The sequence below is a fragment of the Hippopotamus amphibius genome, chromosome 17 (assembly GCF_030028045.1).
Source record: "Hippopotamus amphibius kiboko isolate mHipAmp2 chromosome 17, mHipAmp2.hap2, whole genome shotgun sequence".
NCBI classification, from domain to species: domain Eukaryota; kingdom Metazoa; phylum Chordata; class Mammalia; order Artiodactyla; family Hippopotamidae; genus Hippopotamus; species Hippopotamus amphibius.
The window spans coordinates 22,127,151-22,145,438 of NC_080202.1; the positions used below are offsets into that span (position 1 = coordinate 22,127,151).

Consider the following 18,288-nt stretch of genomic DNA (forward strand, 5'->3'; position numbering starts at 1 on the left):
AAGCCTTCCTCCCCTCCAGGTGTTGGCAAAACTTACCTACTAGTAACTTGCCTCATAGACTAGCAAATTTCGTCTAATCCTTCGCTCTATCTGGAGAGCAAAATATCAAGTAAAATGCTAAAGTCCTGTCGAGTTTTCTCCATTTGGAGGAAGATTGTGCCACACTGAAAACAAAGCAAGTTTATTTTTTGAAAGCTCTTCTTAATTGTATAGGAAACAGCTTAGAACATTGTTTGTTTATTTAGAGATGTTTAAGGGACTCTCTAGCCAAATTAAGCAATTTTGTACCAATAAAAAGTGTCAGCATCCTCACAGCCGTCTAGATGGCAAAGTGTGATGCTACAGGCACCTTGATTGTGAGTAGTCTTTAGCTTCACTATTTTTGTCTTACTTCTGGTGTGGTCCACATGAATGTATTATAATCCATGCTGCTTTAGGAGTAACGCCGTGCCTGTGAGCCTCTGATTTGGTCCAGACAGGGAGCATTTAAAATGCCTGTGAGCCCCCTCTTCCTTCCTCCTCCCAATAATTGTGTTCAACATGTAAATAAAGGAGAAAAGTCGCTCTCAGTAAACCCAGGTGTACTGAATAAGGGTGATATTAACATTTTTTGTTAAACCACGACACCTTTGGAATGTCAGAAAGTTTAGCCGTGACTGGGAGACGTTGCCAGTCCAGTTTTGATATTGGGATTGGTGCCTCACCTGCTGAACAGTAGTTAATGTCTTGAGAACATTACCCATTACGTCACACTCTTTTCGCTTTGAATTGCCTTCAGATCTTCGGATGCTAAGATCAAGTTGGCTATATTGGGCTCTCCTGGCAGTCAGCTGTGTAACTTTGGCTACCGTTTTGACATTTAAGCATGCTTGTTATATTTCTGCAAATCTGAACTATTCCTTGTGGTTAGCCACCATCCAGGTTAAGAATGAAAACAAGAAATAATTGTGTGGTATGTTATTGAATAATTATTGAATCATTTTCACTCTAGCTTGCAGATTTATGCAGGTAATCCCCAAATCAGGAGGTAGGCTCATTAAATGAACCTGCATCTGTACATTGAGGAAAACATATGCTGTTTTTGACACTGTCACATGTAGTGTTACTGTTACAAAATGTTCACCAGGGTTAGATGGTGATGTTGGGCCGTCCAGTTGCCCAAAGGATATGTCTCTAGCCCAAAGGGCCGTAAACTTCCTCTTGGATGTTTGTATCTTAGGATAGGTGGTTCTGAATCATCTTCCATCCCTGGTGGTTTCTTTCAGGATCTGAACACTTGTGTTCAGGCCAAGGACAGGAGAAGGTTGAGAAGGTTACTCTGCATGTAATTTTCTTATGTATGTATGTATGTGTGTATGTACGTACGTATGTATTTCTTGGCCGTGTTGGGTCTTCGTTGCTGCATGCGGGCTTTCTCTAGTTGCAGCGAACGGGGGCTACTCTTACTTGTGGTGCGCAGGCTTCTCATTGCGGCAGCCTCTCTTGTTGCAGAGCACTGGCTCTAGGCACCCAGGCTTCAGTAGTTGCAGCACATGAGCTCAGTAGTTGTGGCTCGAGGGCTGTAGAGCGCAGGCTCAGTAGTTGTGGCGCACGGGCCTAGTGGCTCTGCGGCATGTGGGATCCTCCCAGACCAGGGATGGAACCTGTGTCCCCTGCATTGGCAGGCAGATTCTTAACTACTGCGCCACCAGGGAAGCCCCTACACGTAGTTTTCTGTTGTGTATCTTTTCCTAAGTACTAATGATGACAATGGAGAAAATAATATTTAAATGAGAAGTTTGCGAGTCAGGATAAAATAATTGAAGTAGTGGTTTATTCATATTGTGTTTGATATTTCATATCCCAGAAAGGTCTGGCTTCTGTACTTTATCACAAGGAGCCCAGGAAGATTGTCAGTTGGTGATCGTGAATGAATAATTACTTCCCCATTATTTTTTCTAATCTCCATCGTTCACTTTTCTTACAGAAAACAACCTTCTCTACCCCTTTTCTCACTCTCTCTCTGTCATAGTGGAAAGGGGAAATGAAAAAGTTTTTTTTTCCTTAAGTATTTGTGTGTGTGTTTCAGTTAGAATGGGATCTGTAGTTGAGTAAGATAACTCCGTTTTTATTTATTTAGTTTAATCTCAAAAGGTAAACCTGGATTTCCTTTCAGGGAAAACCAGTCCATATCACATCTGAGATAGGTTGGGTAGGTGGCTAGTGTTGTCTTGGCTTTTGTTGTTAATGTCGAGACTTTAGTCTGGCTATTTGCAGAGTAGCTGAGTTCTGTTACCCAGGACATCTCTTAGGTTTTGTATCTTTCAGTGGGTCATTCTGATTATTGAAGTAAGTACTCAGAAAGGAGTATGTTTTCTCTGTTAGGAACATTGGTAGAGGGATTTAGGTAGGAAAAGCTTATCTTCGTTTCCCTACCCACTGTTATCTACCTATTCTTTCCTTAGGTCTTGTTATGGTCTTGTTGCTGGTCTTGTCCCTTAAAATTCTCTTTTGCTTATAAGTTCTCAAAAGATGAGACTTAGTTGCATTTTCTCCCTCCTCTTTGCTTTTGTGCCCTGGGATGGGAGGAACAGGTCCTTCAGTCTGTGACTGCATGCTCAAGGGAGCCCTGGATTTATAGTTGCTTTCTTCTTCCACTCAGATGAGTGCATCCCCTGCGTGAAACAGGTGAAAACGATACTTGCACTTCCTTAACTATAAATCCCAGCATGTAGTTTACGACTCTGGAGCAGACCTCTGGTTGGGGCTTGGGGAACTGGGAAGTATTTCCTGCTTTCAAATGTTTGAGAAGCCGTCTTTGTAGCATACTAGTGTTGATTACTCCAAAACTGTTGACCCTGTGATGTGGAAGGTGGTAGGGGGTGTAGAAAAAGCATTTGGGGAAATGCATATCTGCCCCCAAAACCAAAAGCCCCACACTTCTGTTTGTACTGCTGCAGTAAAGGGCTATAAGGAGTATCCCTGAGATGGGGAGGGTTAAAGATGAACTGGAGATTCTTCAAGAAAAAGGCTGATAATCAAGGAAGGAGAAAGATTAAAAGGCAGCAACAGGAAGCCTTTTGCGATCTGGTTGCCTTTGAGGTCCAATTCAATAGTGGGGTGGTGGAGAATAAAAATTCACTAAAATATAAAGGCAGTTATTTCAAACTGCAAAAAGATGGAACTATGTGTTGTGGTATTAAGAACTACTATTACAGATAGCTCTGTAAATTTCAAAAAGGACAGACATTTATAAAAACTGCATCTGCCATTTTTTCAGCTTAGATGAGAATTACATGGATAATGGACGAATTTAGGGAATCAGCTGATACTGCACTGGAGAAGAAATATTTCTTCTCAAAATACGGTAGAGATTATTTTTCTTAAATTTTTAAAAATTTTTGGAGACAAAAGACCCAATCCTGAATGACACCGTGGATTGTATTGTAGGAGCCTGGTTTTCCCTCTAATCCATCTCAGGATTCACCATGTTCAGATATCATGGAATGATTCTTGGTACAGCAAGAGGATAAATGATTTGGGGTATAGAATTGTCAGAATATGAGATGGTGTTTTTATTTAGCATGTGTTTATAAGTGAATAATTTGTGCTTATGTTTCTGTTTCTCACCCTTCTGGGATGCTGAACATTTGGTTTGTGGAATGAAGACCAACAGGAGTGGTTCCTTTTTGCCTTATTCTGCCTTCTTTCCAAAATTAGGGGAGAGAGAGCAGGAAAGCTTTTAGTCCTTATATTATTGAAAACCTCGTAAAACTTTGAGACATCATCTGTTATTTCTTATTCAGAACCCCTTGACCTCTTTTAATGACCTCTGATGATTTCTTCTGCATGTTTAAAGTACAGTGTTGATTTATAAAGAAGTACATTTGGAATTTTGAATCTGAATGACTGAGGGATTTGGGCTTCTCATTGGCAGCAGCTTCCTCTAGGATCTCTTTACCACACGTTTGCATGTTAGTAATCCCGCTCTGTTCACTTTGTTTTTATTCCCTTTGCCCATTTCAAAGTTCTCTCCACCCCAGTTCTTTTTAACGTGGATGTGTCGGTTCTCTGTCCCGTTAACAATTAGGATCAGCTGTGTGGCCGGGACCCCACTCTCACTGATGAGCTGCTGAATATCCTCACGGAGCTCACTCAACTCAGCAAGACCACCAATGCTAAGGTGGCACTCCGAGCACGCCAGGTGAGGACGTGTGATGGTTGTCCGGAGGGAGGGATGGTTTTCAGGGCCTGGGCAGTCCTAGACAAAATGAGCTCTTCCTCCGGCACCTTCCAGAGGTCATGCAACTTCCCAGGTATGTCTCATTGCCTTCAGAACAAACATTCTCATGTGGTATATGTTTTTTAAAGAGAAAGGAAAAGATTAACATCAAACTTCCTTAAAACAGGAGCCCTCTCCCCATGATAAAATCCTGTTATCATTCCCTACTCTTCCTAGTAAACCAGGGTCATGTGGAGGAAAGGAAACTGAGGGAAGGCAGTAGGTTTAATATTTCTTACTTTCCAAAGGCAGCTTAGAAGCAGATGAAAACTTTTAAGTGTATAGAAAAAAATCAGGTGTGGAAAGCAGAAAGATAATGAAATGAATCTTAGGTGCTACTGATCAGTACAACCCCGGAGCAGTCCAGTTAGTTTCACCCTGTAGTCTTCATTTACATTCCAAAAGATTTCAGCAGGGAAGCCAGGAGCTGGCACCCCCTTTGTGCTCTGGTGCATGGGCATCGACAAGGAAGTAGCATTTGAAGCTGTTCAGTGACCTTCTGCTTTCTCTACAATTGTATCCATGTCACTGAATTACTCAGTTATTGAACCTCTCAGTGACCTGCTGAGGGTATTCAGGTCCTACCATGTCCCTGTTTGTTTGTGACACTACTTTCACTCTCTCTGCCCCTCACACGCATGGGTGTTACACCCTGACACCTTCTCCTTGGTACTGAGTACCTGAGGCTGTCGGAGCAGCTTTTCCTAGGCTTTCTTTCCACTTCAGAGTCGCAAAAGGCTAGCTCTGCTGCATCCACCTTCCCCACAGCTGCTCCCTGCCAGACCTGATTCCCAATTAACAGCTAGTCATGCAGTCCCCAGGACTAGCAGCTTTGCAATGGCAAATCACATGCACTGATGGAACTTGATTGAAGCTGTTTTTTTCTCCCTTCCCTCCCCACCCACGGCCCCCATGGGAAATTGCTCACAACGCAAATCATGGTGAGAGTCAACTGCGATGCAGTATCTGGTGGCATTGGCTTTATGTTACAGGATCCAGAAGTTGTTTTACTTGGTCTCTGTTTTATCTTTGATGCCTGCACTTACAGATTTATATTTATTGCTTTTGTATCAGAGCTGCCGAATAGGAGCCTAGAATAGTCACTCCCTCAGGAACTTATGCCTCTTATTTTGCTCTCACTCTAGGTTCTTATTGCCTCCCATTTGCCATCATATGAGCTTCGCCATAACCAAGTAGAGTCCATCTTCCTATCAGCTATTGACATGTACGGACATCAGTTTTGCATTGAGAACCTGCAGGTATACATTATAGCCCTTTTCTACTACTCTGCACTCTTGTCCCCTTTATTCCCAAGCATAGTTAAATTAAGTAGTCAGTCAGTCAATTGTGATTATCTGTGTAATGAAGTTTCGTACCTTGAACTTCGAAAACGATTCACACATGTTTTTTTATAAAAATGTTGTTAGAACTGTGGCTTAGCTTAAAAATTGAATAGGCCTGCCCTATTGAAGTCTTCACCTCTTGTGCTTCTATCTAGAAGGTATTCTGGGATAGAAGGAAGTGATAGCACTGGTTGATTTCTGATATTTGAATCAGATATATAAATGGTAGTCTTCTACAGGCAAAGCTGCTTAAATAATCATTTAATTTTATTTTAATGCTTACTATTAAGCTCTATAGACAGCCAATTTTATAAAAGAACATTGGCTAATTTTACTGCTGATTCAAAGAAGCTTGACCTTTATTATTATTATTATTGTATACATTTATTTACTTATTTATTTATTGGCTGCATTGGGTTTTTGTTGCTGCACACGGGCTTTCTTTAGTTGCAGAGAGCAGGGGCTACTCTTCATTGTGGTGCGTGGGCTCAACAGTTGTGGCTCACGGGCTTAGTTGCTCCTCCGCATGTGGGATCTTCCTGGAGCAGGGATCGAACCCATGTCCCCTGCATTGGCAGGCAGATTCTTTTTTTTTTTTTTTTTCACACACACGGCAGGCAGATTCTTAACCACTGCGCCACCTAGGAAGTCCCTCACTATTATTTTTTAAACAATATCATTTTGTCAGGAATGACTTTCTATTCTTCTACTTGGAAATAATGATAATATTATTATACGAAGCCAAGGGAATCTTCAGGCTTTCTGTCAGATTTCGTTCTAGGGAAACTAAAGAGGGGGGAAGGATGTTTTTGTTTATTTGGTTCAAATTTGAAATAGGGGGTTCAAATCTATGGTTTACCATAGTGGTGTACTGAGACAATATAGTAAAAGTTAAGTACGGCTCTTGTCAGAAAGGATCATAATAGCCATATGTTATGTTATGTTAGCGTATAATTAATGCACTGCTAATGCATTCGTCTAAGAATTTTTCATATATTAACTCTTCTAATGCTCACAACAGCCCTGTGAGGATAGGTATTATTATTTTCCCTATTTTGTAGCTGAGGTCGCTGAGGCAGAGAGAAGGTAAGATCATGCATGACCTCCATCGACAAAATTCTCAAGTTTCACTAAATGCTTCAAATGCTAAATATTGTCCATCGGAATTGTTCTCTTATGGATGTAACGGTTTAAGGGTGTCTTCGTACCTTCCAGAAACTCATCTTGTCCGAAACGTCAATTTTCGATGTCCTGCCAAACTTCTTCTATCACAGCAACCAGGTTGTGAGGATGGCCGCACTGGAGGTAGGGTCTCACAGTAACGTGACGTGACCTTCTCCTCGGTTTCTGGCCAACTCCTTTTGTCCATTCAGCTATTGTTTATCAGTCCTTTTTCTTTGGCCTTAATGTTGGTTTCTCAAGAGTAGAGCCTTCTTTTCGTCTGAAACAAATGCTGAACCTTGGTCTTGCTTTTACTCAAGTGTGTCAACTCAACGAATTACCAGTTTCTGGGCTCCAAGCACAGGAAAATAGCCGCCGGCATTTTTCAAACCTACTTGCCAGGTGTTTGAATTCTTCCACTTCATAATGATTAGGATTCCCTGTAACACAATAAGTGAAAAAACATGTGGCTGATCAAAACAGTACCATTTTGTGATTTGGGCCAAATAAAATGGATTTTAGTTATGTTCTGAATTGTCAAGCTGTTCTTATGAACTATTTAAGCATGAGAAGGAAAGTAATAACATTTAATGAACTGTGTTTTAGATGCCTTATTTTTCTCATTTAGTCCTCAAATTACTTCATGAAGTAGAAGAAAGTGAGACTCTGAGGGTTAAGTGACTTGTCCAAATTCACATGGATAAGTGGAAGAGTTTGCATTTGGAACCCGGGTCAGTCTGACTCATGGACTCTCCTGTTTCCACTACAGCACGCCACCTCATTAAGCACAAAAATTGCAGGCCCCATATACTGCTGCAAAGTTGCCAAATAGATATTTTTTTTGAAGATGAGGAAAAGGAATGTCTTAGAGGATTTCATGTGATATGACACCACTGCAGTCTTTTGTGAGCTCTTTTGGGTTACTTTTTACTTGTACTCTGTGGGGAGACTGTAATGTATGCTGCTCAGTAAATACCAAAATTTGAAAATATCTATGTGTTCTCCAGTGCTTTTATGCCATTTAATGCGAAGTCTCCTTAATGCTGGTGTGTCTCATTTTATGTACATGGCAAATTGGCTGTGAAGTACGTGAGGTTGGACTGACGGGCTTTCCTGAGGTGTAGCCTGTTGCTGTTTCTTTGAGTGAAGTTAGTGTATTTGAGATATTATATGTCAAATATGCCTTCCTGATTCTCCCTAGGGTTTGGGGCATATAAACAATGTAAAATTGATTTGAGCCAGTGAAGAAACAAAACAAAGATACAAGATAGTGAAAGAGACGGTACTTCAGTTGTTTCTGTCTTCTATCTTCACTCCTCAGGTGGCCCAGAATCAGCACGTCTCATTTTTCTCTCTGTTTGCTTTTATCTTCTGTTGAAATCATCATGCGTAATGAATTAATAGTCATGGTTCTATATGCTGTTCTACTAACAATCAAGCCTTCTCTTGAGTCTAGGTTAGCGTGAAGGGTGTATAGCACACCTAGAGGTGTCCAGCAGAGGCAGGCTAGTTTCGTTTCCCTTTATAGCCATGGGTGTAGTTTTAGGACTCCAGCTTTATTAATTAAAGCGTGGTGTGTATGTACGGGGCGATGGGACTTCTGTCACCACAGACCACCTTCTTCTGCATCAGACACCTCTTTTCAAGACTGTCTTTTTCCTGGGCTAACCGTCTCTTAGTTTCCATTTTTGAAGTGTATTTACTGAGGATTACTTTTTAACCAGGTGTATGTTCGAAGGGCTTATATTGCCTATGAACTTAACAGTGTACAGCACCGCCAGCTTAAGGACAGTACCTGCGTGGTGGAATTCCAGTTCATGCTGCCCACATCTCATCCAAACAGGTGAGTTTGAGCTGGTGTGTGCACCTCAGCCAACCAGAGCTCGATCAGGAGAGCTTAATGTGCGTGACTGTTCTGTGTGGTTTTTTTAGCTAGAAATGTAGAGCAGAAAATGAACACGTTTAAACCACGAGAAGAAGATCCTCTTGGTGTCCATTTCTTTTTTTTATTTTTTTGATCTTTGACCTGGAGAGATAAAGTATGGTCTAATTAAGATAGAAGTTTAGGATCACCCCATTCATTTTTATTGGTACTTGTATTCTGTCACTGAGGAGGCATGGTTCTTTCTTTTTTAAGTTAGAAAGAATTTACTGGTGTTTTACTTGCTGGAATTTTGCCAGAAAATTGCTTTTTTAGCAATTTAAATCAATGGAGTATTAACATATTTTGGGTGGAATGCTTTTCTATATGTTTGCTGTGGGTTAAGGTTATACCTGAGTCAGTTTCATTATCTCCTTAAAAACAGAGACGTGAATTTAGCAGTTGAAACTCAGTTTTTAAAAATCGCAGTTCAGAAAGCAAACTTAAATTAAGTCAATTACTTAATTAAGCCACATTAATTCCACTAATTTTCCCTTCCTAAGCCCTTTAAAAAATACAAGTGTACACTTGTAAATTTGTTTCCAATTCTAGCAATAATACCAATACCAACAATAATACCAAAGTATTGCTTTGGTTTTAAGGTGAAAATACTTTATCTTGTAACCTCATTTATTTTCAGAGTATTCCGAGGCAGTGAAAACTTAGGAATTTCACCCACACATATGTTCATCTCCTCCCGTATTTTCATTCTTTTCAATAATACCACAGGAAATATAAATAACCACAGCCAATCTTAAGCCGCCCCCCTCCATTTCTTTTTTATGGCCTTCAGTTCTTCACTCTGTATTACAAAGTATTGTGTCTTTGGGGATCCTTAGTTATAGACAACAGAAATGGTTTTGTTCTGAATTGCCACTTCACCCAAAGCAATAGAAACTCTTCTAGAGACAAAGAAGCGTGTGCTGAGACTCACGGCCACAGGGTGCCACTGTTGATCCAGCAGAGGTCAGCACACGAGCAGCAGCATCTTCATAAAAAGTACTTGTCTTCTTTGTCTCAGAAGGTCCTTTCACTTCTCTACCTCGAAAATACCTTGTGGCTGGCAGAGAAAAGCATATATCCTTGATTTAGCAAGCATCTCTCGGTACATTTTTGCCTCCATGGATTTCAGAATCTCATTTTCTAGAAACGAATGGCTGTCCTTCAGCGAGTGGCGAGGTACTCATGGCACACATGGGCTCGGCGCCCGGGCTTCTTTCTTTCCCTGCATTCCTTGAATAATTGTAGAGAACTGCATGCTATACTTAATGCTCTTTGTAATTCTCAGGACATTCTCCTTTTCTTCCCGCTTTCCACTATCTCATCCCTTTGGGCAGTGATTTGTAGTCAGGCTGCAGAGCTGCTTCTGATTTCCTTCCCTCCTCATCGCCCTCCTTGTCTTTCTGAATTGCTCTCCCTGTCCTACTTTTTTTTATTTGAGGATCCGTGTCCAGTTTGGTGAGGGAAAGTCGATTGGAAAATGAGAGACATGCTTCTTAACTGTTTGTTAAGAAATGTTATTCACCTTTCCATCTCAAGGGTATGAATCTCAGTTATTCCTGATATGGTTTCAAAACTTGTATACCTGTCCCTCCCAACATCTGAGGTGTACACATTCCTCTGGATAAAGACCAGACTTGAAGAAAACAGCAATCCTGTCTTCTTTCTAAAGTCTTCCTTGGTTGTGTGTGTGCAGAATTAGAAAGTGCTGGATTATTATTATTATTATTATTGATGTAGATGTAAAGGTGAAGATAGGGCAAATAAAGGAGGAAAGAGAAAATAATCCTTGTGAAAACCGGAAAACTGTTAAAATTGCTTTAACACTTTTTAGATCTAAAATCCTATTTTTGGTTTAGGAATAGAAGATGTATTATCAGATTCAGTTACAGAATATGCTATATTTAATTTTAGAGCATGGCTTACTCAGTCATTATAGATTTGCTACTTAAATTTAGTTTTGTAAGATTTTATATTTTCTTACAAATGTTTTCGTTACAATTTGGAGTTAGGACCTTATCCTGACATCAGTTGGTGTACTGCAATTCAGTTCTGACACTTACCATCTGGCGTTAGATCAGATGCCACGAGTTAAGGGCTCAGGTCCTCACAAAAGTGCCCGTACTTCAGATGTGGCCACAGGTGGGGTTCCCAGGCCACCCACACTTCTGACCAACTGGCTACAAATTTGGGGGTTCCCATGACCCCTTCAGGTTCAGTAATTTGCCGGAACAACTTAACAGAATTCAGCAAAACACTGTGCTTATGATCACAGTTTTTTTTATGAAAGATACAGGTCAGGACCAAACAAATGAAAAGATACATAGAGTAAGGTCTGGGGTGGTTCTGGGCAGTTCTGAACACAGAGTTCTTTCCCTGTGGAATCAGGGTGTCTTGTCCTCCCAGCATATCAATGTGTTCACCAACCAAGAAGTTCCATTGAGCTTCAGTGTCCAGAGTGTCTATCAGGATTTCATTACAATGTCATGATTGATTGAATCATTGGCCACATGATTAGACTCACTCTTCAGCTCGTCTCCCCTCCCCAGAGGTCCAGCTGACCCTCTAGTCACATGGTTGGTCTTTCTAGTGAGCAGTCCCCGTACTGAGTTATCTCATCTCTTAGCATAAACTCAGGTGTGATCCAAGGGGCTCGTGAATAATGAAGGTACTTGCATTACTTGAGAAATTCCAAGGATTTAGAGTCTCTCTCTTGGGAACCAGGGACAAAGGCCAAATTCTTTATGGTATCATATGCCTGCAACCCTTACAAAAGAATTCTAGGGTATCTTAGTTTTAGCTAGTTGTGAGTCAAGTTCCAACTTTTTTTCTAACCTCAGTACTTTTGTTCTTTTCTATTCTTATTATTTTGAACAAGTAGGTAATAACCATTATTGTTTCTAATTCTACAGAAATAAATTACAGGAGACTATCTATCAGTGTTTATTCCACTTTCAGTTCCTATAAGGCTCAAGGACACAGTTATGTCCACTAATCTCTAGATTAGTGATTCTCAGAATTAGCTGCAAAGTATTTTAAAAATACACATACTGGGTTCCTGGCTTTCAAGATTCTGATTCATTTTGAACCAGAGTCCAGGGAACCACTTTTTGAAAAAACTTCTCTGATAATTTTGTTGAACATCTACCACTGAGAATCACAACTACTAGACCAGCATCTCCAATAGAAACATAATGCAAGCCACATATGTAACTTAAAATTCTCTGTTGGCCATATTTAATAAGAAACAGATAAAGTAATTTTTAATAACATTTTATTTAACCCATTGCATCCAAAATACCATTTTTCTTTTTTTGGCCATGCCACACGGCATGTAGGATCTTAGTTCCTTGACCAGGGATCGAACCTGCACCTCCTGCAGTGGAAGCGTGGAGTCTTAACCACTGGACCACCAGAGAAGTCCCTCAAAATACCATTTTAATACGTAATAAAAAGTTATTAATTATTTTCCATTCGTTATACTAAGTCTTTGAAATTTAGAGTGTATTCTCTACTTCCAGCATGTCTCAGTACAGGTTAGCTGTATTTTCAGCGCTTCCTAGCCAATAGCTCAACTCTAGACCAAGAATTAATTAGGGCAATCACACTGAGTCTTCTTTGTTTCATGTTAATGGTAGTGCCCCAGAAGAGATTTTTTTTTTTTTTTGGTACAAACTTTTTTTCTTATGTTGCTTATTCTTAGTAGTTACAGCAATCATCCACTTTTTTTTTTTTTTTAAGGCTTGTGCCTTTTTTTTTTTTAATTTTTTATTTTATGGGTTGTGTTGGGTCTTTGTTGCTGTGCGCGGCCTTTCTTTAGTTGCAGTGAGTGGGGGCTACTCTTCGTTGTGGTGCGCGGGCTCCTCATTGCCATGGCTTCTCTTGTTGTGGAGCACAGGCTCTAGGTGCGTGGGCTTCAGTAGTTGCAGCACATGGGCTCAATAGTTGTGGCTCACAGGCTCTAAAGCGCAGGCTTAATAGCTGTGGCACACAGGCTTAGTTGCTCCGAGGCATGTGGGATCTTCCTGGAGCAGGGATTGAACCCGTGTCCCCTGCATTGGCAGGCGGATTCTCAACCACTGCACCACCTAGGAAGCCCCTCATCCACTTCTGATACTGTAGATATACTACAATATTTTACATGTGCTTTAAAAATTACTCGGTGAGAACAGAGAACAGGCGTATGAATATACATATTTTACATATCTGATGCTAAATGGAATTTTATATTTTCCCAATATTATATTTGGGATTAACAAATCAAAAATTCTTGGGGGAAAAAACACATACATTCTTTAACCAGTTTTGTCTCCAGAGCACACTGTGGCATGTGGGATCTTACTTCCCAGACCAGGGATCGAACCCGTGTCCGCTACATTGGAAGGTGGATTCTTAACAAGGGGACCACCAGGCAAGTCCCTAGACATTCATTTGAAGTAGACAAAACTTGTTCAGCAAGTCCTTGGGAGTATCTTTCTAAGCTGTATTATCAAAGCAAGACTACAGTCTCTTATTGTGTATGGGGTCATCTGGTGGAATCCTATTCCTGTAGTTTCTTTTTGACTAGTGATTTAGCCCCCGTGGGTTGGGATGAAACATGGCTCTCTGGCTGCAAACTGACAACAGCAAAGTATTTTTTCAGGAAAGTGCCTTAGATGCCACTTGGATTGAAGACCATGTCCCATTTGCACCTTTTGATTTTTAGAGAAGTAGGCAAAACACAAGCAACTGCCATTGCAAATAAGTGGAACAGCCTCTGAGAAGGGAGAAAAAACCCCCGTTTTAGCACATTTGGGCAGTTAGCACGTGACCAACATGTTTGGTGCCTTTTTGTTTAAATTCCTTGTGGGACTTTGTATGGTTTGACATTTTTTATACTTAAAATTTTTTTTAAAGTTTATAGTGGAACGAACATGTAACATGAGATCTACGCTCTTAAATTTTTAAATGTACAATATGTTATTGTTGACTTTAGGTGCAGTGTTGTACAACAGATCTCTGGTGCTTATTCATCTTGTGGACTGAAACTTTTGTTTGACATTTAGTTTCAGTAAAATTTGTGTTTTTTTCTAATACTCTTCACAATATTAAAAAAAAATAAGCAGCAGATGACTAAACAGTTTCTTACCTCTGTGACTTTCTCATCCTTCTTGCTAGATAGGCTTCACTCAAGGTATGTTATCTACTTCTTGATCTTCTATGCAAGGCTTCTAAAGTTTTTATGGGCACCATAGTTGCTACTTATTTGGCATCCTCAGGTCTTTTTCACCAGAGGATCCTGATATTAGAGCTTTACTAAGGCAAGCTCCTGACCTAAATATATCCTTTTCTTCTTAAATTCTCTTCACTTGAACAGCAGCTGCATTTGACTTAAGCATAGTAGGAAACCTGTATATTAATATATGAAACACCTATATATATGGGAAATGTGTGGATTTTTTTCCCTTCTTTATCTTCTTAGCATATAAGAACTATGTCCTGTTGTATGTGAATGTTTTTTGAAGGGAGGGGATTTTTGCTGTCATTTTTTAAAGGTGGTTTGTAGCCAGTTAACAGTTGTCCTTATAGGAGAAATGAGGGTTTTTCTTCAGTCTTTTTCTTGGTGCAGGAATAGTCAGGATAGCTGGTGTGCCCTAAGAGAACATTTTATTATTATTCAGACTTTCAGGACTGAATTCTTTTGTCTAAGATTCCATCAGGCCAGCTCTTTAGTGAATTCAGCCAGTATTTTACATGGATTAATCCTGGAGCTCAGACTGTTATCCTTCAGCATTCCTTTTTCTCTGTCTTTCTCCAGTGAGGCTCAGGGTTTAGAGCCCGAGGTGTGTGTGTATCTTTTTTCTCATTCTGAAACCCTGGTTTTAACAGAATGAGGTGCTGGTGATGGAAAAGCTTGTTACGCTAAAGCCTCTTCCTGAATGTATTTTTGACAATTCATCGAATCATTTGACATTCACGATTTTGCTTAGCTTTGGACATATTAAGTAACTCAAAATAATCTGGAAACAAATAAGTTCTTTAGTCAGCCTGTGTATTTGATCTTCTAAAATATTTGTACAAACACATGTAAAGTATATTATCCCATAAACTCTGTGGCTACGCATATGGCTGTGCATATTATGACAGTCTGGGAGTATGAAATTTAAAATTCCAAATGATTTTCATAAGTAATACATATTGTGAACATAGTTCATTTTTTTAAACTTTTAATCTGTGATTCAAATAAGAATTTGATGCAGAAGATGGAAGTACATTTTGCATATTTCTGTACATATATAATGGGCGAAGACCTATTGATGTTTATTTCCACCTATTTCTTAGATGGAAATCCATGTTTTAATTAACTTGAATTGCATTGCAATTTCTCTGCTATTTGCTCCTTGTGAATTTGGCCTTCTATGATATATTTTAATTCAAGCACTTTCCTCTTCTCCTATCTCACATCCAGAAGAGGTCGGCTCTGTTCTCCCCTGGTCATGGTTTGGCCATGACCAAGTTTTGGCTACTTGGCACCTTCAGAATTTAGCTGTTGGTGCGTGGCCTCTGAACCTTCTTTTCATGAAGAAGGTTGTGAGGAAGCTTAGAAATCAGAAGACTTCCATGGGGCTAATCAGCGGCGCATTACCATTCTTAAGGGTTCTGATCATCTCTGACACCCAGAGATTAGACCCTTCTTTGACTGAGACACTCGAAAGTTATCCAACTTGTAGCATTTTTTAAGCAGTGGGAGCACTTGGTTGTAGTTAGCAGGCCAGAATGAGCTATAAATAAATAAAACCCTTCAGTGCCCGCTTCCTTCATTCAGGGTAGTCTGCTGATAAGATGCAAGCATCTGGCAGAAGAGAAGATTCTCAGCAGGTTTAAGTGCTTACCAAAGTGCTTTTCCTGAAGCCACGGCTCAGCTTCTGGTCTCCGCTGTGCTATTTTGGCACTCTAGACTTGGAAGATTGGAGAGTCGAGTTTAAAACTCTCAGTATATCATTAGGGTAGCCCAAGGTCCCTTCTTGTCAAGGAAGACTAGCAGATTCCAGGGGGAAGGAAAAGCAGAATCCAGGGCACCTGTAAATCCCTGTAGTTTTGTGCTGTGGGTTTGTAGCTAATTATACAGCAGGCAGTAGTAATGTGTTGTCGCTCTGTTGGCATACTTGTTTCAGAAAGAGCAAAATCTTCCAGCAGAGCAAAGAAGGGGCTTTGAAGGGGCTGCAAATGAATGAAGCCATGATCGTTTTATTGTAAACGAAAGCTCTGCAGTGGAATCAGGGCATCTGAACTGCAAGGAGGTGGTGGGGGAGATACCAGTAGAAGTACACAGTTCATATGTGTTTTGCAGCTCTCGATTTGGATTCTCCTCCAGAGGCATAGTCACGCAAGGAGACCACCACTGGTCACAGCCAGTCAAATTGCTCTTTCTCCTATGGTACTGCTGTTAGTGACTGCTAGTAGGTTATTCAGCCGACCTCTTCTGATTCTGCTTTGCTGCCTGATTTCAAAAGATTTGCCCTATCCTGGCTCTCAGTCACAGCTTGATGTAACCACTGCTTGTTTGCCTGCATCTCTGTCATTTTCATATAGGGTCTTTTTTTTCCCCCTTCAAGTTAGAAGGCAAAAGAATTGGGAGCATTCTTATATGATAAAAGATTTATGTAGGGCCAGCTAGAATCAAGCAAAATGAAATTCAGCTGGACAGATGGTAAAAGGCTCAGAGAACTTGTGACTGCCAGAGAAGTCAGTGTTGCTTAAATAAAGAGGGTTCAGCCAACAGGCAGCCTCTCTGACTTTGCATGCATATCGAAGCCAGCTCTCCAGCCATTCTAGTCAGGCAGATCAATAAAATCAGAGGTGACTTAATGCTGAGACCTCAGAATTCAAAGGATTTCTCTTGTCCTTCTTTAAATTTAGTCTGTATTGATGGGGAATGCTAGCCTCAGAAGCTGAGATGAGAATATGCCAGGTCTGAGTTCTGGTTTATGACACCGTATTTAGCAACGTACTTGGAGAGCATCCCCTTTGGTTTCTCAGTTATCACATCTGTAAAATGGAGCTAATCTACTGGAAGGTAAATGATTCTCATATTTTTCACAACATTGTGAATGAAGATTCATCATCCTAAGTGCTCTGAAGAGCCTAAACAGCAGATGTCTTACAAGTGAATTTATACTCCTTTTTTGTATTTGAAAACGCAGTTGATTGCTTTGTCAGAGATTGAGAGATTTGATTATTTTTGCATGATGAGTATGCAGTGAAATGTGGCAGATAATTTATTTTATTTTTAGCTATGTGAATGGAATATCTGATTCATATACAATCTCTATGTTGGTTGGTTATTTTTGTACAGACCAGTGATCTAGCTTTCTAGTGTATCCCAGTAGTGTGCAGTATGCCACATTGGTCATTTTCTTAAATTGATCAAATAGCCCCTATATAGAGTAACAAACTACATAAATGATTGTTATGGACTTGGCTAGGTATTCACCTGGTCATAGAGAGTTTAACCTTCCTTCCTTGCTCGTCTCCCTGACAGCCCCGCAGATTCTGTTGATACCAGAGGGGATAAGCTGACTCTAAACTTACCTCTTATGTGATTGATTTGAGGCCAGTCCTTTAAAAAGTAGAGATGTTGGGAGTTTTGTTCTTATCCCATACTGTGTAGACGTGTACGATTCCTTTAACAAAGCAGCAGGGGGCTCCCTGTGAGAGCTTGAGGATTGCTGATGGAGAAGGGCTGACTTTTTGTTGGTGGTCTTCTTTTCAATTCAGGCCCTTTTCTGCTGAAAACTAGGCCCTCATCCCATGAAGACTCCCTAAGGGATTAGAGTAGCCACAGAAGCAGTGAGACCATTTTATTAGCATAAGAAATTGGTTAACAGTTGAGAGAGATTATACTGGTTCCTAAATTCCAGAAACCTGAATGGAAGGAGCCTGAGATTGCTTTGGTTGTAGGGTTCTTCTTTCTGAACTAATTAACTCTAAGCTTATAGTTTAGAGACTGTGCAGGTGGCCCTTTAGACTCCTTTATATCTTAAAAGGAAGACTTTCCTATACTTTCATTAGCATTTACTGTTTTCTGCTTCTGCTCTAGAACCTGTGCATACTTTTTGTGTGTTGATGAGGGCCAAGTGCCTTGTAACTAAAGACCTTGTAAAATGAAACCCATTCCCCTGAATGAGAAGCTCAAAGAATCCAAACAGCAAAGGTGCAGGTTTTTGCACTCGGAGGTGGCTCTTGCTGCCTTATGAATTTGCTGTGATACAGGTTTGATGCAAAGAGCATTGCTCCTCACAAATCATGCGAGGTATACAGTTTGTGTGCAGTGATATGTCACAGCTCTTTATTTATATGGCCAGCTCAGTCTATTCTGCTCCTTTCACTGCCGTGGAAAGTGCATCATTTTCCTCCCTCTCTCCTCCTTCCCACATATCATCAGCACCACCCACTATGTTCTGCCCATTAAGTCCTCTGTGTGCCAGAAAACCCCAACAATGATTAAATGCTGATAAAAGAATGTTAGAAGGTTAAGATATCAACCAATCAACCCCCTTACAGGACTCCTAAATTGTAGGTGGTAAGTATAACTTTTCCCTTTTAACACTGAAAATAAAGGT

General features: G+C 40.3%; 1 protein-coding gene across 11 annotated transcripts in view; it reads left to right on the forward strand.

Moving 5' to 3' along the window:
- The window catches only part of ACACA (acetyl-CoA carboxylase alpha), a 281,219-nt gene that overhangs the window by 148,903 nt on the left and 114,028 nt on the right, over positions 1 to 18,288 (forward strand). For 10 of the 11 annotated variants that reach the window (XM_057714164.1, XM_057714165.1, XM_057714170.1 and 7 more), the window contains 4 exons: positions 4,070 to 4,183; positions 5,407 to 5,520; positions 6,820 to 6,909; positions 8,490 to 8,608. In XM_057714164.1, coding sequence (XP_057570147.1) covers positions 4,070 to 4,183; positions 5,407 to 5,520; positions 6,820 to 6,909; positions 8,490 to 8,608 — 437 coding nt within the window. Of the gene's footprint in view, positions 1 to 4,069; positions 4,184 to 5,406; positions 5,521 to 6,819; positions 6,910 to 7,534; positions 7,671 to 8,489; positions 8,609 to 18,288 lie in introns of those variants that run through there. The other variant, XR_009049894.1, reaches the window with a different exon arrangement.